The sequence below is a fragment of the Neopsephotus bourkii genome, unplaced genomic scaffold (genome assembly GCF_033783945.1).
Source record: "Neopsephotus bourkii isolate Nb327-2 ecotype Australia unplaced genomic scaffold, CSIRO-AGI_Nbou_v1 NB_1154, whole genome shotgun sequence".
NCBI lineage: Eukaryota > Metazoa > Chordata > Aves > Psittaciformes > Psittacidae > Neopsephotus > Neopsephotus bourkii.
Window position 1 is genome coordinate 2,841,607 of NW_026901640.1, and position 21,385 is coordinate 2,862,991.

Consider the following 21,385-nt stretch of genomic DNA (forward strand, 5'->3'; position numbering starts at 1 on the left):
ATGCAGGGATGCTTTGTGCATCCCGGCTGGTGTAGGTACCCTCTGTCACTGCCATCCAGGAAAAGCTCACCCCTGTTCCTGTGCTCCATAAGATCCCAGTGCCCTGGGGCCACCCCAACAGCCCCAACCCCCCTGCTGATCCCAGAGCTGATTCCATTCGATTTGATTTCATTCCGGCCCCTCTGTTGTGGTCACATCCCCATTCCATGAGCCTGTGTCTGTGTCCAGCCGCCTCGCTCTCCTTACCCCGCACGAAGCAGGAAGAGGACTCTCCCTGCTCCTTTCCCCCAGGGCAAACCGCTCCACCTGAGCTGCTTTAGAAGCCGAGGTTTGTTTGCTGTCCGTCCAGTTTAAGTTAAACACAAGGCGGACGGGAGGGGGGGAGGATGGAGCAGGGGGAAGGCTTCCCAAAGCCCAACCGGGTTCAAGGACTGACCCATCGCAGGGCGGACAGCGAACATACCGCCTGCACAAAGGGAATTACCCTGCTCCGAGGGTCGCCTTTGTGCGAGACAAACGCCCCGGCTGTGATGCTGAGAGCGGGGAGGGCTTCCCTTAGGGAGAGGGGGGAAAGGGAAGGATCTTTGTTTGCAGGGTCTGACACCTCCCAGCCGTCCTGCCGGCACAGCCAGCACCTCCTGATGGCTTTGTCAGCTCCTGGCTCATTAGCAGAGATGCTCCTTAGGAACGAGAAGGGTTTAAAACATCAAAGAGAAATGGTAAAGAGTGATAAAACTCAGAGCTGGTCCCTGCCTGTCACGGGAGATGAAGGCTTTCTAAGCCCATCTAAGCAGGAGTGATGCAGGATGGGGCTTGGAGCAACCTGCTCTAGTGGAAGGTGTCCATGCCCGTGGTGGAGGCTTGGAACTGGATGAGCTTTTCCAACCCAAACCGTTCTATGATGATTCCGAGTGTCCTATGGGGTAGCACAGGGGGGGTCCCCTCACCCCGTGGGGTACCAAGGGCCCATCCTTTTGCTCTGAGCCCCATCCCATAGCAGTGTCCAGGGCTGGTTTTTAGCCAGGGCCTGGTTGAGGGCTGTTCAAGGCGAGCCCAGCCCCAGGGCGTGCTGTGACTTAGTGGTAGAACCAGACGGACCGCAGGGCTGTTTGTGCATCCTGCCCTGGGGGGGGCACGGCTCTGGGTGAACCCAACCCCAAGCTGCAACCCCTAAAACAGCTCCCCTGTGCTCCCTGTGCTTGTTCCTACACATTGGGTTTCCAGCTCCATCCATCCCCCCAGGCAGGACCCTGCCGTGGCTGTTCACCCTTTATGTATGTTGGCACAAGCTTCCCTGCTATTTGGGTGTCAGGAGTGAAAGCCCCGTTGCAGCTCAGGTCAGGGTAACCCCCATCCCCTTCTTGGCAGCTGGGGCAGCAGGAGGGCAGCCATCGGGCTGTTGTAGGGGCTTATTTTAAGCAGGGAGAAGGGTAACGTGAGCTCCTTGAGTGACAAGTGATAGAGCTCCACTTGCTTAGCGGGTCCCCCAGGAATCCCTCTCCTCTGCCATTTGCTAATTGAAAACTGCTAACATTTGGGGCTGGAGCAACTGCCGCCCTTAATGGGAAGCTGGCTGGAGCGTGCGTTGGTGGGACTAACACATGCTCACAGCCTGTCATCTGCTCGTCTCCATCTCTAGGGAAAGGGGCAAATACTCCCATATGCTGCTCCGCTTTCTGCAAGAGCAAAGTGGGGGCTGGAGCCAGATTTGCTTTTATTCTCCCTTCTCCGAGCTCTTGTGAGGTTAGGAACCGCAGGCTGGAGGGATGCTCTTGGATCCTACTTACCTGTGTAACATGAGGCCAAAGGAGGATGACGTGTCCCCATTGTGCCTGTGGCACATGGGGGGATGAGGGCAGCCCCTCTATGTCCTGATGCTGCCCAGCAGGAGCGTGGTACCCCAAAGGAGGGGACACTGGGGTAGTGAGGACAGCACAATGTGTGCCCCCAACCCACAGCCAGAGCCCAGCTTCCTGGACCAGGGGAGGCTGCAGCTGGGAAAGGGGGGGTCTCATGTTGGTCTGGTACTGTACAGTGTGATGGATGCGATATGATATGACATGACATGATGCTCCCCAGACCCCTGGGGTGGCTGCACTCAACGCAGGGGGTCCCAGTGCCCAAAGCAGGGAGTTCCAACCCTCCCCCCCCCCCGAGGGGCTGTATCCTGTGTGATGCTCCCCAGGGTGTCTGCACCCAACTCGGTGCCTCCCAAACCCCTCCCCATGGTCGGTGCTGATGCTCCCCGCGCCCCGGGATGCCGGGTGTGTGGAGGGGGGGAAGGTGCGGGGAGGCGGAGCCCGTGCGGGAGGCGGTGTTGGGCCGGTTCCACCGCCCCGTCCGGCCCCCGGGCGGAGCCGGGCACTGAGCGCGGAGCGGAGCGGAGCGGGGCACGGAACGGAGGAGCGGAGGGGAGCGGAGCGGGGCGATGCCGGGTTACGACTACAAGCTGCTGGAGCGGCCGCGGCGGCGGGTGCTGTGCCCGCTCTGCGGGAAGCCCATGCGGGAGCCCGTCCGCGTCTCAACGTGCGGACACCGCTTCTGCGATACCTGCCTGCAGGAGTTCCTCAGGTGAGCCCCTTTCCCCTATGGGGTGCCCCGGGCACACCCCGCTCCAAGGCGCTGCAACACGGAGGGGGGGGGCACCGGGTGCTTCTTTCCTCCCCATCACTACCGGGTGCGGGGCCTCGGGGAGGGGTGCGAGGAGCCGTGGGGTGCCCCGGACGGGGAGTTCCGGGCGGCGCTGGGGATGTCCCGGGGTGGATAAGGGGTTACCCCGTGTTGTGGGGTGCTGCGGGTTATGGAGGTGAGGGGGTGCGGGGCTCGCCCAGCCCGTGACAGCCGCCCCATGGGGAGCAGCGGCCCGTGGCCCCTCTCGGTGAGGAGGAGGAGGAGGAGGAGGAAGAGGCCGGGTGAAGCCCGCAGAGGCGAGTTTCGAGCGCTCGCAGGATCTGTGTTTAACCCTTCCCGTCCCGGCTCCATTGGAGGAAGCGATCGTACATGGGGAGGGGGGGGTTCGGCTGCCCCGGTACGGCCGTGCCCACGGTGACCGCGACCCGCTCTGTGCGCACCCATAGGGACCAAGGGGACAGGGCCCCTTCCTAAGGGCTCGCTGTTCATCAGCCCCAACCCAGGTACCGGCCCCGGTGCTACCGGCTGCTGCCCGCGGGGGGCTCCGTGCGGTGCCGGGGTCTCACCGGTGCCCGGTGCCGGTGCCGCGGCGGTGCCGAGCGTGCCCTCGGGGCCCGGTTTCCGCGGCCGCCCCCGGCTGCGCCTCGCCCCAACGAAGCGACCTTTGCCCGGTGCGGGGGCCCCGCGGGCACCGGTATCGGTGAAACCGGGCGTTCCCCGCGCCTCTGCCACGCAGCTCCGCTCCCTCCCGCCCCGTCAGCGAGCTCAGACACGGGGGTCCCGCACTGAAACCCCCCCTTCCGCTTGCACCAGGCCGGGTTTGGGGGATCCCATGGGCTGAGCCGTGCAGCCCGAGCGCGGGGATCGGGGGGGGGGTTTGGGGGGTGTTTGGGGGTGTTGGGGTTCCCCCCCCATCACCTCGCTGCTCCCCGGCACGCTGCGAAGGTCAGAGGCAAGGACGGTCCCCCCCAGGCGCTGCCTCAGCACATTCCCTGCCTGGCCAAGCGTGAGGAAAGGGGAGGCTTTGTTGGGGATTAGGCACTGGCTTTGGGTTCCCGTCCCTCTTTCCCTGCCAGCCCCAGCACCCCGGCACCATCCGTGGGGTGCAGGCAGGGCTGGATGCCCCCGGGAAGCCATTGCCACCCATGGGGCGATGCCATGGGCTCCCCGGAAGGGGCTGGGAGCACCTCATGTGCCCAGGTGCCTGGTGAGCCCCAAGGGGAGCACCTGCAGCCAACAGAGCGGGCACATGGATGTGGCTGCACCCCATAGGGTCCCACTCACAGCACTGGGGGGGGGGGTGTCACTTTGGGGTCACGGGGGGGGTGGTGGAGGGGGTGTCACCGCGCTGTGCCCGGGCATCCCAAGGCAGCGTGTGCCAGGCGGCACTGCTGGATCCATTGCTCCCAGTCACATCCGCTTGGCAGCTCCGGTTGAGGCCACGCTGGCGCCTGCCAATGGTGTGCAGTGATCAGACGTGGAGGGGGTGAGTGTGGCCTCATCCAGTGACCCAGGGTCCTTGCGCTGTGTCCCAGTGTCCATTGGGAATGGAACCTCATCAGTCCCCAGGCAATGTCATGGGGGCCGGGAGTGATGGTGGCTCCTGGCCAACTGTGTCACCATCCATGCTGCCTGTTTGGCTCCATCCCTGGCTTCCCACCCCATAGAGGTCAGGCTGAGCAGAGCCATTCCCTCTTCAGGGATGGCTCTGGGGATGAGCACCCCATCCGGGGCCCCAGCAGGATGGGGACCCCTCCAGGACTGCTGCTTGTCCCCATATCCTGCCTCACCTCAGTGCCTGGTGGGGCCGTTTCCTGTGGAGCAGGAGCCCTGGGGCCGATGCGCATCCGGGCTGCACATCTGGCATCCAGCTGTGGCCTCCCACAGCTCCCCAGCATCTCTGTGGGTGCCCATGGTCCCCACCACCGGCACCCTGCTGTAATCCCAGGGGAATTGGGGTGGGCAAAGGGGGGGGGGACTGGGGTCCAGATGGTGCCATGGTCACAGCGGCTGGTCCAGGTCTCTGGGGACCGGGGGGGGGGGGTGGTGTCTGGTGGGGGCATTTCCCAGCTCAGACAGATGGAGCGGGATTAGAGCTGCGGCTCCCCATGGGCTGGGTTTGGTGCGGGGTGAGCGCTCAGTGATGGGGGGTCAGCACCAGCTCCATGGGGTGGGATGATGGGGACCCTGTGGCTGTGTCACCGGGGTGACCCTCACCCTTCTGTCTTGCAGTGAAGGCGTCTTCAAGTGCCCCGAGGACCAGCTGCCCCTGGAGTATGCCAAGGTGAGCCTGGCACACGGATGGCATGCGGGACATCCCCATCCCTGTATCCCCCACTGAGAGGCCATCCCCTGCCCCCTGGCACAGCCGCACCAGCCTGGCACCGGCACCCGTGCGGAAGCAAGAGCCCTTTGTGCCGCGGAGCCGGGAGCGGAAACCCATTCCCGACAAAGGGAGCTTGTTCATGTGCTGGCGGGGGGGGATCCGGCCCTGGGCAGCGTGCCCACGGCTCCCAGCCAGGTCGGGATAGGGGTCCCTGGGCCTGCTTTGGGATGCCAATGCCATGGTGCTGATGCCACGGTGCTGATGCCATGGTGCCAATGCCATCCATGGTGCCGATGCCATGGTGCTGATGCCATGGTGCTGATGCCACGGTGCCGATGCCATGGTACTGATGCCATCCATGGTGCTGATGCCATGGTGCTGATGCCATGGTACTGATGCCATCCATGGTGCCGGTGCCATGGTGCTGATGCCATGGTGCTTCCATCCCAGATCTACCCCGACCCGGAGCTGGAGGCGCAGGTGCTGAGCCTGCCCATCCGCTGCATCCACAGCGAGGAGGGCTGCCGCTGGAGCGGGCTCATCAAGCACCTCCAGGTAGGGGCCCTCGGGATGTGTGTGTGGGTCAATGCACCCCATTATGCACCCCATAGACCCCCATTCACCATCCCATTGCCCCCCTGCCCAAGGCCCATCTCGGTACCTGCGGCTTCAACGTGATCCCGTGCCCCAACCGGTGCAGCGCGAAGCTGAGCCGCCGCGACCTGCCCGAGCACGTCCAGCACGGCTGCCCCAAGCGCCGCGTCAAGTGCGAGTTCTGTGCCACTGACTTCACCGGGGAGGCCTTCGAGGTGGGCACTGATGGGGGCAGTGATGAGAGCAGTGATGGGGGCAGTGATGGGGGGCAGTGATGAGGGGGAGTGATGGGGGCAGTGATGGGGCAGTGATGGGGGCAGTGATGGGGCAGTGATGGGGGGCAGTGATGGGGGGCAGTGATGGGGGCAGTGATGGGGGGGCAGTGATGGGGGGGCAGAGATGGGGGGGCAGTGCCGGGGGCAGTGCTGGGGGCAGTGATGGGGGGCAGTGATGGGCGCAGTGATGGGGGGGAGTGATGGGGGGCAGTGATGGGGGGGCAGTGCTGAGGGCAGTGCTGGGGGCAGTGATGGGGGGGCAGTGATGGGGGGCAGTGATGGGGGTGAGTGATGGGGGGCAGTGATTGGGGCAATGGTGGGGGCAATGGTGGGGGGGCAGTGATGGGGGCAGTGATGGAGCAGTGATGGGGGGGCAGTGCTGGGGGGCAGTGCTGGGGGGCAGTGTTGGGGGCAGTGATTGGGGCAGTGATGGGGCCAGTGATGGGGGGGCAGTGTTGGGGGGCAGTGCTGTGGCACGGTGGCCATGGAGGGGACGTGGATGGGCAGGGGTGTTACAAGGGGCATGGCCTTGATGCGGGTATCATGGGGGTGTAGCCTGGTTGGGAGGAGCAATGTGGGACTTAGATGGGCTGCAGGGCACCGTGGGGGACACAGCCTGGCCATGGGGACACAGTGTGGGTGAAGGACACCATAGGGGACACATCCTGTGTTGGGGACCCCACATGGGACACAGCTCGGCTGTAGGGGACATGGCACAGCCGCATCCCTGTCCGGGATGCCCTGGAGGGTGACGATGCTGTCTTGTTGCCCAGGGCCACCAGGGCACGTGTCCCCAGGAGAGCGTGTACTGCGAGAACAAGTGCGGGGCCCGCATGATGCGGCGCCTGCTGGCCCAGCACGCCCTGAGCGAGTGCCCCAAGCGCACCCAGCCCTGCACCTACTGCGCCAAGGAGTTCCTCTTCGACACCATCCAGGTGAGACGGGGCCCACGGGGGGACGCCCTCGCCCCAGCTCCTGCCCCTGCCTGACGCCCGCTCTCCATCCCCAGAACCACCAGTACCAGTGTCCCCGGTACCCCGTGCCCTGCCCCAACCAGTGCGGGACGCCCAGCATCGCCCGTGAGGATGTGCCCACGCACCTCAAGGAGAGCTGCAGCACTGCCCTGCTGCTGTGCCCCTTCAAGGAGGCTGGATGCAAGCACCGGGTGAGTGCGTCCCTGTGAGCATCCTTGTGCTGCCCCATGGCATCCCCAGACCTTCCTGCTGCCCTCTCCCCTCTGGTGTCCGTATTCTGCTCTGTCCCATCCATGCCATAGAAGCATAGAATAGTTAGGGATGGAAAGGACCTTAAGATCATCCAGTTCCAACCCCCCTGCCATGGGCAGGGACACCTCACACTAAAGCATCTCATCCAAGGCTTCATCCAACCTGGCCTTGAACACTGCCAGGGATGGAGCATTCACAACCTCCCTGGGCACCCATTCCAGTGCCTCACCACCCTAACAGGAAAGAATTTCCTCCTTATATCCAATCTAAACTTCCCCTGTTTAAGTTTTAACCCATTACCCCTTGTCCTATCACTACAGTCCCTAATGACGAGTCCATCCCTAGCATCCCTATTCTTGTCATCACTAGATGACAATCCCTATTCTTGTCAATCCCTCATCACTATTTCCCTTTGCCACCCAAGTGTCCTCATGACATCCCAACCAGGCGTCCCTGTACCACCTCTACGTCCCCACCACATCCCTGCAGTACCACCGCGCTCCAACACCGTCTCCATGACAACCTCACAGCATCCTCCTCCCGTCCCGTCCCATGACGTTCCCATTGTCCCCGCAGTGCCCCAAGCTGGCCATGGGCCGTCACCTGGAGGAGAGCACCAAGGTCCACCTGGGCATGGTGTGCGCGCTGGTGAGCCGGCAGCGTCAGGAGATCCTGGAGCTGCGCCGGGACGTGGAGGAGCTGTCGGTGAGCAGCGACGGGACCCTCATCTGGAAGATCTCCGACTACACCCGCAAGCTGCAGGAAGCCAAAGCCCGCAGCAACTACGAGTTCTTCAGCCCCCCTTTCTACACCCATAAATACGGGTACAAGCTCCAGGTCTCGGCTTTCCTTAACGGCAATGGGAGCGGGGAGAGCAGCCACCTCTCGGTGTACATCCGCGTGCTGCCGGGCGAGTACGACAACCTGCTGGAGTGGCCCTTCTCCTACCGCGTCACCTTCTCCCTGCTGGACCAGAGCGACCCTTCGCTCTCCAAGCCCCAGCACATCACCGAGACCTTCCACCCCGATCCCAACTGGAAGAACTTCCAGAAGCCGGGAGCGTCGCGCAGCTCCCTGGACGAGAGCACCCTGGGATTCGGGTACCCCAAGTTCATCTCCCACGAGGACATCAAGAAGCGGAACTACGTGCGGGATAACGCCATCTTCATCAAAGCCTCGGTGGAGATACCCCAGAAGATCCTGGCCTGAGCCCCTTGGTGCTCCGTGACATGAGTTGGGCACTCGCCATGGGGTGCCCCATTTGGTGCTGAGCCCCCTGCCTGCTGCTTGGGTGGGCAGGGATGGGGCTGCTTCTTTTCCCTGTGTCCATCCCAGGGCTGGGACCCTGCTGCAGCCCCTTTGCAGGTGCTTGGGGGGGTGCTGGGGGGCTGGGACCCCCAAGTCCCTCATGGGGTGCCCGGTCTCCATGGGGACCCCCTGCCCAGAGCCATATTTTGTAAGCTGGTGCCCCCCGGGAGCACGGTTGTTATTTATTACCCCGGGCCCCCCCTCCCCGCCTCTTGGTTTCGGTCAATAAACGCCTCTTGTATTTATTATGGCCGATTGAAGCTCCTTCCTCTGCCTGGGCAAGGATGGGGGGACCCCTGTGTGCTCCCCTCCCCTCAATGGGGTGCTCATGGTGCAGCCATTGGGGGGCTCAGAGGGGGGTAATCCCTGACCCACATCCCGGCAGCAGACGGGTCAGATGGAGATGGATAACTCAGTAATCACCAGCAATGGGATGTGCTGGGGGTGTCATCACCCTGGGGTGTCCCCCAACCCCCCCCGCCCCAGCCAAGCCAATTCCACCCTTGCGGAGAGCAGGGACTCAGTACAAGGGGGTGGATAACGGAGGGGTGTTTTAGGGGGGTCTCAGGGATGTGGTGTCCCACCCCGTCCCCCCCATTACCCCAGCGGCAATGGGGGTGTCATCTCTGCAGCCTAATCCCACAATTGCATTAGCGCTGCTCCGGCTTAATGTAATTAGCGCCTAATTAGCTGCACCCGCGGAGGGGGGGTAGCGCTGCTGGGGTGTGCCCATACCTCGTGTCCGTCCTCCCCCCTTCCATCATCAGCCCGTGTTGTACCCCATTCTGACGCTCAGAATCAGCCCGTTCTGGTGCCCAGCATCAGTTCACTCTGTAGCCCAGAATGAGCCCATTCTGACGCTCAGAATCAGCCCGTTCTGGTGTCCAGCATCAGTTCACTCTGTAGCCCAGAATGAGCCCGTTCTGGTGCCCAGCATCAGCCCATTTCGGTGCTCAGATCCAGCCCATTTCGGTGCCCAGCAGCATCACCCCGCACCGCGCTCCCCGTCCTCACTCCACCGCCTTCCGCCCAGTGCCCGACTCGGTGGCGCCGCCTCGCGGTCTCTTTTGGTTTCACCCCAAGCGCCGCACTCGGGCCCGTTCCCATCAGGTTTTGTCTCCTGCAGACCCTCACCCCGCTGTATGAGGGCATCCCCCCTCATCCTAGGTGAGGGCGAGCACATCATCCCATACCTCTACATGTACATTGATAGGTTGTATTTTATTTTGTTATGTATTATATAATTCATATATATCGATGCACACACATACATATATGTATAGACATACATACATATATTTACATATATATGCACACACACTGTATAGGAGCTGTCCCATTCATCCACCACAGCAGGGTGTTGGCAGCCCCTTGTGCACTGCAATTATTATTACTACTATTATTATTATTATTACAATATAGTATATTATTATTACAATATAGTATTACAGTTATTTAATAATTATGTATAATATAGTAATATATATGTATGATATATTATAATTATATTATAATTATATTATAAATAATAATAATAATGAAGACCCCCCCCCTACAGTTATTTGTGACCTAAAGGCTTTATGACCTAAAGCTATTGTGGGCAGTGCTGTTGGCTGAGCCTGTGCAGCACCTCCTGGCTGTGCTCATCCAAAGCCCATCCGAGGGGACAAAACCAACCCCAGGGAGCCGAGAGCTGCTCCAAGCCCTGGATCCATCCCTCCGCTTCCCCTGCTTGGGGTTTATTCCCTTTTCTTTCCCCTCCCCAGTCACTAACGCGCTGTTTGCCATCAGGTGCCGCTCTCCAGTAGCTCCGTTGAGCACCACCGCACAGCTCCCGTTTATCCCAGCACGTCGCAGTCAGAGCCACGTCTCCTGTGCGGTGCCTGGCTGGAAATGTCAACCGGATCTTGAAGCACCTCTTAACCTTCACGTGTTTGGAGCAATTCCCTTGCAGTCTGCAGAGCAGGAGGAGGGGATGCTCTTAATATCCATGGGGGAGAGGGAGCGATCAAATGGATTTGTTCCTAAATTTAGCCTCAAATTTCGAGTTTAAAAATAAGCTTCCTGCGAAGTCGTTGGCTTGAAGGTTTACTCTAAAGGCCCAGCAGCTTTCAGCATGGTCCCTGGGCCAGCACGGCGAGTATTACACAAGATGCTCAGGCCAGTGGGGAAAGTGTCATTAACTACCATGGAAATCGAAGGACCACAGTGAGATGCTCCTATTTAACTAAACACCAACTCCTTCTCACACCTTACAGAACCTCTGGTATATAGATATAGGGAGAGTTTCTGGCAAAACCCACTGCGTCTGCTGCTCTTCTGGATGTAGATGTAGAGCCCTGATTCGTGCCAATTATTGCCACTCTTTGCCAAGATGCAAAACCAGACATTAACACTAATATCAGGAGAAAAACACAAGAGCAATTTGCTTTCACATCCTTTATTAAACACCCCGCTGGGGTCCCCCCCTCCCCAGGACCAAGGGGTTTGAGGGTGGTGAAGGAGAAGGGGTTTATCCGGGTTAAACCCTGGTGTGATTTCATCGATGAGGCCATCTGAGTCAATGCTTTGTACCCGATTGCCTGGAAATGAAGTTTATTAGAGATTAGATTATTAGAGATTAAATAAAGAGATTATTAGAGATTAAATAAACTGAAGTTTATTAGAGATTAGAGATTAAATACTCCAGTCATTTTATTGCCATGTGGCCTTGTTGAACATTGGAAGAGCATCCCAAGGTGGCTGATGCCCAACACAAGCTCCCCCAGCCAAGTCCTGAGGAGCTGATTTCACCGTGCCCCTTTCCTGTGGCTCCTCCTCATTGAGCAGGAGCTCTCTTTAGCCCCTCTCCATCACAAGGCAATGTGCTGCTGGGTTTTGGCACAGAACATCTCGGGGTGATGCTGACTCCTCTATGTCCGCATCCTTCTAACGCCTGCTGTGGTACAGGGAGCTCGGTGTAGGGGAAAAACCAAACACAGCCATTAAATCTTTGAAGGAAACCCTGTTTGGCCCTAAGGGAGAAGCTTTAAAAGGTTGGATCTTACTCTGTTGTATGCCAGAGGCCTTAGCTTAGTTACGGCTGCAGGTACCTCTGCTGACACAGGAGTCCCCACTGGCTCATTATTGCTCCAGTTAACAGGCCTAACTGCCTGCAAAGACGATTCCTACTGGGGGGACAGATGAAGATGCTACCCGAGATGCTACCAAAGATGCTCCAGTGATTGCAGGATAGAGGATTCCGAAGCTCCGTCTCTGCATGGGGGGCAGATGGATGGGTGGCTGCTCGAAGCTGCCTGATTTACCCCAAAATCACGTGGAATACATCTCTATTATCTGGGAAAAGTGGGAACAGTGTGAAAGGTGCTAGCTTGGTGTCTGATTTTGCCACTCCAGCACATAGGGATGGGTTTGAGCTGCTGTGTCATTCTGGGATGAAAGCATAGATTAAGTTAGATGTGCAACCACTACAGAGGGGAGAAAGCCTCCCAGAGCTGCACAGGGGTCTCTTCAGAACGGGTCTACAAATGTACTGAAGCCCCTTTATGATTTGGAATGATGTTAAGAAGCAGAACTGAGCTCAGGACACACACGGGTAGGTCAGCACTTCGAAGGGCAGTCACTCTCAGTCCGGCTTCAGCAGCCCTAGGGGCAGAGGGACCAGGTCTCTCTGTTTTCCCTGCAGACAAGCAGGAATTGTGGCTGGACCCATAGCACACAGGCAGCAGTGTTTATAAGCAGCCTGTGGTTTAATCAAACCCAGCACCAATTCCCAGTTCTCTCCCCAGCAAACATTCCCGTTCGGTTCCTATGGGAGCGACTGACTCCCATGGACATGAGGTTTCATATTGTAAAGCTTAAGGAAGATGCACAAGTGTCTATAAAATGTTAACTTTGGGCTGTAACAAAGCAGGTTTGGGATTGAACAGCACCAGAGCTTCTGCTGGAAAGGTATGTCAGAAATGGAAGCTTCCTCATGGAAGGGTTTACCCTGCTTCCATGTTTATCCCTCTTGGGATCTAGGCAATGTCCCCTTCCAGCTGGAGGAACCATCAGAATAATGATGTTCTGCTAAAGCAGTGTGGTGCTGGAAAGGGGAAAGATTTCAGTGATGACGAGGCAATGGAAACAGCCGAGGAAAACCTGTGGCAACACCTTACTCTTTCCCCAAGGAGCAGAACTGTTACCTCCAGGGACCCATAAGGGGAACAGAAGCCTTGTCCCGAAGCTGGAGGTCAGGAAGACAGAGACAAGCTGAGCATTGTGCAGAGCCCAAAGGCTTGTGCCAATCTGCACCAGGGATAACCCAGGGTGAAGATAAGGCCCTGGCCCTTCTCTTTACTTCTATACCAGGCAGTGTGAAATAAACCCCTGTGTGCACAAGGGATTCCAGCAGAGCACAGCTCCTGCCATGCACTGGACCACCAGCCTCGGGCTTGAGCCTCCTGTGCTCTTCCCTTTGGGAGTGACAGCGGCAGGGATGGATCCCAAAAGGGGCACCTGGGAATGAGGCAGGCCATGGTTTGTGTTCCTCTTTACAGAGGATGTGGTGGGGAAGGAAAAGGAAGGAGGAGCCCGGCAGCACCAGGATGCTGCCGAAGGGAAAAGGTCGGTTGAAAAGAAAAATGTCACTCCTAGAACAAAAGGCAATATTTCAGTATATTTTAATAGTAAAATGATTCCCATTTTTCAAGCAATGTCCCACCTGGATGAATCTCAGGAATAGTTTTGCTTCCCGGTCCTGCTGCCCCGGGGCAAAGTCTCAGAGGTCACAGCTCTCCCTGCGGAACGATCCCAGAACAGAAGGATCCCAAACACCTCCCAGGCCTCAAAACCACGTCCACAAACAGCAACGACACGGGACTCCGCTCGGTCTCTCTCTCACAGGAGAAGAGCAGGAGGCAGAAAAATCAGCTTTTAATAACAGTCTGGGTTGAGATTTGCAGCAGGCTACTGAACAGAGGAGATGCCAGTAGTTTATTTAGTAAAAAGGAAAGGATTCAGGTAGCAGAACTAAGTCAGCAGGTTAAAGTCATCGCACAGCCCTAGATCGGTTCAGGAGGGGTAGGATGGGGGGAGACCATAAGGGGAGCAGCTTCAGACTCAAACCTTGGCTTCCACTATCATGTATTGAGAGAAATATTGCATGAAAAGCCTCAGGGTTTTAGTTCTTCCATAGATGTATATTTACCAGTTTCCACACAGACTGCAGGAATACGATTATAAACAATAAATTAGGACTTCATGTTGCTATCATTTGGCATAACACAATCAGGCAAGTCTTCCTTTTCTCTTTTTAAATATAAGGCAACACAAGCCGACACATAATTTAATCCGTCTTTAGTCAAATTGCTTCACTTTGCTAAGAGTTCCCACTAAAGAACGGGTTAGAGCACACTTGAAGGGGTTTCAGTAATGCCCTAAGTGTACTGACTTACGCAAGGAGTCAGGAAACGTACTCTGCTAAGCGTTGAAACCTAAGGAGTTGTTACAGCCCGGGACTACACGTCTAACTTAAAAAAAATACAAAGAAATCTCCTAATTTCTCCATTTACCCAAAAAAACTTGGAAAGGATTTCTAGCCAACTAGGACGCCACTTCAAAACCGGTCACTTCTTTTTTTTTTTGTTCTTTTTTTTTGTGTTTTTAACTTTTGTATGATGTCTTTTAAAGATTAGGGGTTGTTTTTTTACTTTGAAACCATGCTCGTGGAGGAAAAGTTCAAGGAGCAAATACTTAAGGCTTTGTTTGTTTCCAAGGGCTGTGAGGGAGGCCAGTGGATGGCAGAGGCCAAGTGGGTTCACCCATACACAATGCTACTCAAACCCACACTACCAGGCGACATTCATACAGAAATATTACACTTAAAAGTTACAGTGTAGAGCAATAGTTTTTAGCCAGTGTACATAGAAAGAATCAATGCATTTAGGGTTTTTTTATTAATTTTTTCTTTTCTTTTTTTAATTTCCAAACTTGATTGTGATCATTATGTTCAAGTATTAAGTCTCATTAAGAGAGATGAGGAGTTTTCTACTTACAAGAAATCTGGCTGTTATAAAGGAAAAGGTGTGCTGTGATAACGCTGAGGGGAACGAGATGCTGAGGTTACTCAATAGTGTCCTATGGTCACCGACTCAACTAGCTGCTGGAAGTGATGTGGGAAAGGAACCAGAGGAGTTAGGCACTGAGACCCTGGGATAAAGGGATGTTAGAAAGAGCTAACAGGGAGAGGAATTGTTCTGTTAAACCTGCTGTGGTGTTCTGAAGGAGAGGAATATGGGACCATTGGTCCCACGGTGGCTCATGAGCAGAGCATTCACAGCAGTGGGACCGTGCCACACTGCCCTGAGCATTGATTATGTCTCCTCACCCTGAAATTCAGTTTAGCTACCAAAAAGCTGAACCCTTTTTGGGGTTGTCAGTGGGTCTGGGTTCCTTCGCATGAGGACAGCCAGACTCCTAGCAGCGAGGGGTTCAGACAAAGCTAGCTCTTAGGCAAAAAAGGGACTGGGGAAGGGAAATACAATGCAGAGAAAAGGCAGCTACCTACGGCAGCTATGCTGCCTCCTAAACCCACCATTCCCCCCCTTCTCCATACCCTGTCTGCAAAAGAAAGAAGTGTCAGAGATACCTGCCGGAGACTTTTGACTTTGGACAAAGTCTAAAATGACAAAGGTGGGCAAGGAAGAGCTGAAAAGCTTCGTCCTGTATTAATGCCCAAATACATCCCCGTAGCTAGCTCGTTTCAAACATAGGCTTCTTTTTCAATTAAACAGGCCTTTAGACAGTGCAAATGGTCAATGTTTAATGCATTAATGAAACGGGCTTTCGGCTGAAAATAAGCCCTGCTTCCTGACAAATCCTCTTGCTCTTAATCTTCAGAGGAAATGGAGATGGAAATTTAAGCAGCTACGCTACCTTGCTCTTGATGGAGCTGGCAAAACCCTGCAGCAACTCGACATCAGTGCAGCAAGGAGCTGCTAAGCAGAAACTGCACAGAAGGGGGTTCTACGGTGAGGAAAGGGCTGTGGTGTGAAGTAGTGTAATGAAATCCTCTGACACAAAAGGCATGTTAAGTATCTGATACAGAAAGGAGATAGGTAACACGTAAGCAAAGCTTTTAAATATACAGTATGTCGTCTTCTGATGGTTACTATAATGATCACGCAAGTTTGCAAGTTAAAAATGCCTTGCTTATTAATTAAAATTAAGACTAAACCTCTATGGTTTTCTTTTGTCTGTGAAAGTGACTGCAGCCTATCTATACCCTGGGTGTTGAATATGAAGATTTCGACTATCGGTTGGTTCAGGTGCTCGGTTCATGGGAGGCCGATGGACTTTTCCCAGCACGGCCATGCTCTGATCTCTGAAGCAGGACTGCTGGAAGTCCCCACTTAGGTAATCCATGGTCTGCATCACATTATTCTGGCTGGATGGGCCAGCTCCAGCTCTGTAATGAGTTCCTCCTGCACAATCTAGCGGTGCTCCTGCTGGCTGTCCCCCGTGGAAAGGCATGGCGAGGTCCTGGGACCCAGAGCTGTCACTGTTGGGTGTGGGCAGAATGTTATTCCAGATGGGCTGGAAATAGTGCCCATTGGTATATGGCAAGGGTCCCTGCAACCCGTTCACAGGTGGAGAAGGTGTAGGCTTCTCGATGGGGGGCTTCAAGCTGAAGGACTGGCCCATGCACAGTTCTTGAGGGTAGTTGGAAGTTTTGACAGGGAAGCTCTGCCCGGTGATCTCTCTCTGAGGGTGCTTCCCAGTGAGTCCAGCAGGCCCAGCAGCATCCCCACACATTTGCTGCAGATGTGCAAGCTGGTGCTGGTTCCACGCAACCGATTTGATTTCGTTCTGGTACGCGGGCGGCACCCTGTTAATATTCACCATGGGCACATTAACAGAGGCAGGAGGAATAGCAGCAGCAGCATGATCTACAGGGTTAACTACACAGGAAGGCATGGGTGTAGGGACATTGTGAGTAGATACCCTGGTACTTGCATTGATAAGCAGGTTGCGACTTATAGGGCTGGGGTTTGCAATCTGTCCCTCACACACTGAGGTAGTGCTAATGCCAGCTCTGGCCTGGCAGAACTGGTTAATCTGGTGCACAATGCTGCTCAGGTCCGGTGGCTGGTTCTGCTGCAGGGTGGCAGCCATAGAGAGGGGAATGGTTGAGGTAGACACGGTCACATTCGGCGGCGCGTCTGCATCCGGCATCTTTCTGCTTCCATGTAAACCCGGCTGCAGCAAAGGATTTGGGGGGTGCTGCAGAGTCTGGTGTGCCATGGTCTGAGGATGCTGCAAGCCCTGAGGCTGCTGCATGTTGGGAGGGTGCGGCTGCGGGATCCCCTGAGGGTGCGGTAAGCTTTGTGGCTGGGGTATACCCTGAGGGTGCTGCAAAGTCTGTGGCTGCGGGATAGTCTGGGGGTGCTGCAGAGTCTGTGCATGCTGGAGAGCCTGCTGGCGAGCAAGCGCCTGGGGGTGGGTTAAAGTGCTAGGTGCAACGTAAGGGGTGGAAGGGGGATTCATCATCGCTTCCGGCAGCAGACGCGTGCGTGTCCCGTCAAAGTCTTTGATAATTCCTTTTGCTGGAGGTTTGACTATCGCCAGGAGGCCTGTTTTGGTGCTGGCCTGAGATGGGTAAGGACTGTACCTCTGGCCCGAAGTATCAAGTCCGTTCACAGTACGGCGTATGTGTTTCCTCTGGGGAACCTTGACACTGTTTGGAAAGATTTTTATAGTCAGTGGGTTGTTGGCGACCTTCTTAGCATAAGCATCCAATTCTGCTGGGGTAGGATACTGTGCAGATCTCATTTTCTGTGTAGTGTCCCCTGTGGAGAAAAGGAAAACCATCAATACCGATCCTGGCAATCAAAGCATCAAGCCCAGGGCAAGACAGTTGCACAACAAGAGGAGAAAGTCTCCAAGGAACCAAGAGGCAAGAACCTCATCTTCCCAGACCAGTGGGTCACGTACCAGATGCTGCATTCCCTTTATTACCTGGTGACCAACACAAGCCCCAGTTCAGCTTAAGGCAAGACCTGCCTATGGGAGCAAAACAAAAACTGTTTTCATCAGAGTATGCTTATAGTTGGACAAAAACAGGTAACGTGCTATGAACATTGGGTTGTCTCCAGCCTGAAACACTTCTTACAGCTTGTGGTAGTGGCCTACTTTCTGGTTTCTTAATTTAAGGCTGCCTCCCCCATGGCTCTTCAAGCCATGCTCGGTATCTTTACCATGTAATTGAAAATCAGGAAGTTATGAATTAAACATTAAACCCATATAATGCTGAGGTGGGAACCCTACTGTGGTGGGCTGGCTCTGGCTGGACTCAAGGTGCCCACCAAAGCTGCTCCATCATTCACCTCCTCAGATGGACAGGGGAGAGAAAATAGAATGAAAGGCTCCTGGGTTGAGGCAAGGACAGGGAGGGATCACTCAGCAGTGACCAGCACAGGCAAACCGGACTCGACTTGGGCAAACTGGTTTATTACCAATCAAATCAGAGTAGGAAAATGAGAAATAAAAACTAAATCTTCCCCCCTTGGTCCAGGCTCAACTTCACTCCTGGTTCTCTCTACCTCCTCCCACCCAGTGGTGCAGGGGAACTGGGGTTGTGGTCAGTTCATCGCACGCTGTCTTGCTGCTCCTTCCTCCTCAGGGGAGGATTCCTCACACTCCCCCATTGCTCCAGCATTGGAATCCCTTCCCATGGGACACAGTCCTCCATGACCTTCTCCAACAGGAGTCAGTCCTACAGGCTGCAGCTCTCCATGAACTGCTCCAGCGTTGTCCCTTCCTTGGGGTGCAGTCCCTCCATAACACACTGTTCCAGCGTTGTGTCCCCCATGGGGACACAAGTGCTGCAGCAAAACCTGCTCCAGCATGGGCTTCCCACAGGGTCCCTTTGGGCATCCCCCTGCCTGGTGTTGAGTCCTCCAAGGGCTGCAGGTGGATCTCTGCTCTTGCCTGTCTCACCATAGTCCTCACCATGGGCTTTAGGGGAACCTCTGCTCTGGTGCCAGGAGCATCTTCTCCCTCCTTCTGCACTGACCTCAGTGTCTGCAGAGCTGTTAAACTCACATATTCTCACCCCTCTCTGGCTGCAGTTCTGCAGTTTCCCTCCCCTCTTCTTAAATACATTATCCCAGAGGTCCTGCCACCACCACTGATGGGCTTGGCCTTGCCCAGCAGCAGGTTCCTCTCATTTCCATCAGGCACAGAGGAAGCTTCTCACAGAAGGTATCCCTGCAGCCCCCCCATCCGCTACCAAAACCTTGTCATGGAAGCCCAGCACACATCTGAAGCCCTTCAGCTCAAGTCTCCATTTACACCTGAAGTCTTTTTTAGATGCTGACATCTGAAAGCACTTTGAGTGTCTTTTTCTCCATTAGGAAGCCCTTGTCAGCCCAAGTTCAGCAAATGGAAAGAGGCTCCACATGCATTATCTTATGGCTTGCAATTATTTCTTCAGCATGGCACCTTGCTAAGGACAGCATCCTCATATCACACAGCAATCTGACTCACGTGATATCCTCACAAGATTAAAGATATGCTACTGCCCAGACATAGACAAAAGACTTGTGAGGGGAGGGGTGTGGGGTTACTCTGGTTTAGCTGATACCTACCTTACCCACAAGCTCCAACTGCTTCTGGAAAGAACTTTAGACATGCAGGGAAATGCTTGTGCCTCTCTTGCTATAATCATATTCCAAAGCAGAGCTGGGCCATTCGACCTCTGCTTCTCTTAAATGATTGCCTCCAGAAGACTTGTGAATACATGAGCACCAGGCATTTCTCTGTGCATCCTCCAGCTTCCAGTCATCACAGGTGAGGGAGAGCAGCGCTGCTCTAAGAGCACTCACTTTCAGAAAGTTAAAGGTCAGAAAATGGATACCCAAAGAAAGGATAATTATAGAGATGTTAAAAGTGTCTTTTGTGACATAAGCAGCTTTGCAAGCAGGTTGTCCTGCAGCTCTAGCACAGCACGTACCACAGTGCTAGTTGTATGTATTCGTACTGCCTGTGCTGTCCAAACACCAGCATTCACCACCCTTTCTCTTCATCAAAGGAAATGCTCATTTGATATCAACCTGAAGGTCCCCTCTGTTCATATCCCTGTACCTGTCGCTGCAGGCAGGTGGTTTATATCTATCCTTTTGAGTGAGCTCCCAGTGGAGAGGAGAGCTTCGGAATGGCATTTCCCTTCCCTCAAAGGCAAAGCCTTCATGAACCTCCAACCTTTCATTCTTAGCACTGTCCATGCTCATAAAGTTCTGTTTCTTCCCCAAGAGATGACCCTTGCAACTCACCATCAGAGGAGAATCACTGACAGCAGACAAAGGAGCCCACGTTTGTCTGTGTAATGGTTCATGTTATGCTCGCGGCACTGTCACATAAAGCTTTTATTTTCAGATGAAAAATTAAGCAGCTACATTAGGACACCTTCACCACCAAAATTTCTCAGCCTGGCTTACATTTCTATAGGCATATTATCAAATGAGGTGGAAAATAATAAACAATACATGAAATATTCCTTTACTTAAGGACTATTCTGTTATACAAACTACGATGGAAGCTTTTAGAAAGCAGCTAAAACATTGCAGGCTGCAGCTATCAGTTGCAACACATCTGTAATCCCAAATCTGGAACTGCTCCTTCCTCTGATGAGAGAAAATAACCCCTCAGTTAAACTTAAATGACGCACTAGCATCCAGTCTGGCATACTACCAAACAGCAACCCATCTTTTAAATCCCATTCATCACTTCAAACAGCACCCGTTTTGCGTATAGCTGAGATTATGCTCCTTTTACTATGAACTAACTCAAGTCATTCTACTCAGGCCTGAAGGTGATGTATTTCTGAGTGCCCCAAAGTGCTGCTTAAAATGTGCTTTGCTAGTAGTTCCATAGGCAAGATTCAAAGACTGTAATAATTAAGACAGTAAAAAATTAGGAGAAAGGCATTATGGGCTGAGCAAGAGTCTGAGTTTCCCCTACAAATACCCTACAAACCAGTAAAAATCAAGTAGGTCTGGTAACTAAGTGAATGGAAAACCAGGTAGAACAGACCAAACTGAAATGCTGGTATTAGAATATGCTCATCATTTCTGTGCAAGAATTCAGGCCATAAAATGATGAGGTGGATGGCAGATAAGGAACTACATTAGGAAAACAAAGGGATGAGCTCCACAAAGCTACCTAATGGTAAATGCCAGGCAGAATGCTTTTGTTGGAAAGTAATTATTTCATGTGTACTGTAAGGGAAAGCTGTGTATGTGAGCAATTACCCCAGTAAATTGGTGAGCTGCAAGTTCACACTCCTGCTAATCCCGTGGCAACCAACTCATCTGGTCACAGCCCTGTGCGCCTCTCACCGCTGGAGCTATTTTTATCATGAAATGAGATTTCTCTGCCTCACCTCAGCACCAATGTTACGTCTTTTAAGTGCATTTCACAAGAAGGCTTTAAACCCCACTGCTTTTAAAAGTGCCTGTGGTTAAATCTTCATTAACATTAAACAACATACAAACAGGCTTTCAGGATCCCTACCCTAAGGAGAGCATCCGCACTTGGATGAGCCAAAACCCGCTGTGCCCATCTTCTGCATAAATACCTCAGTTGCTACAGGTTTTACAGAAAGAGATCTCACCCCCAGAAAGGACTCCATTTTGGTGATGACCCCAGATTCAGTGCCAGTCTGCTCTTTTCTCTTCCATCCTTCCTTCCTTCCATCCATCCATCCATCCTTCCATCCACCCATCCTTCCTTCCATCCATCCATCCATCCATCCATCCATCCACCCACCCACCCATCCATCCCATCCCCCTCAGCAAGAGCACTCCAAGAAGCACCTTTCACCTTGATTTTACAGCACTGTTGTAAAACCCACCCTTTCTTACTCAGGCCTTGCATCATGCTTCTATATCCGACAGCAGCTGCAGAAACTGCCCAAACAGTCTTGAGTATCCTGACTGACTGGTCAGGTTTCTACTGGAGTCACTGAGAAATCCCCTGTGTGG

General features: G+C 54.5%; 2 protein-coding genes across 9 annotated transcripts in view; one reads left to right on the forward strand and one right to left on the reverse strand.

Moving 5' to 3' along the window:
* The first annotated feature begins 2,413 nt into the window (after positions 1-2,413).
* On the forward strand, positions 2,414-8,608 carry TRAF4 (TNF receptor associated factor 4). Its single transcript, XM_061363462.1, has 7 exons — positions 2,414-2,571; positions 4,864-4,915; positions 5,408-5,512; positions 5,605-5,766; positions 6,600-6,761; positions 6,836-6,991; positions 7,629-8,608. The coding sequence occupies exons 1-7, from the start codon at positions 2,429-2,431 to the stop codon at positions 8,259-8,261; spliced, it is 1,413 nt and encodes a 470-aa protein (XP_061219446.1). The 5' UTR covers positions 2,414-2,428; the 3' UTR covers positions 8,262-8,608.
* Positions 8,609-13,008: 4,400 nt separating this feature from the next.
* FAM222B (family with sequence similarity 222 member B) overlaps positions 13,009-21,385 on the reverse strand; it is a 36,874-nt gene continuing 28,497 nt past the window's right edge. For all 8 annotated transcript variants that reach the window (XM_061363467.1, XM_061363470.1, XM_061363466.1 and 5 more), the window contains one exon: positions 13,009-17,191. In XM_061363467.1, the coding sequence (XP_061219451.1) occupies positions 15,618-17,191 (1,574 nt within the window). In that variant the 3' untranslated portion in view covers positions 13,009-15,617. The remainder of the gene's footprint in view (positions 17,192-21,385) is intronic.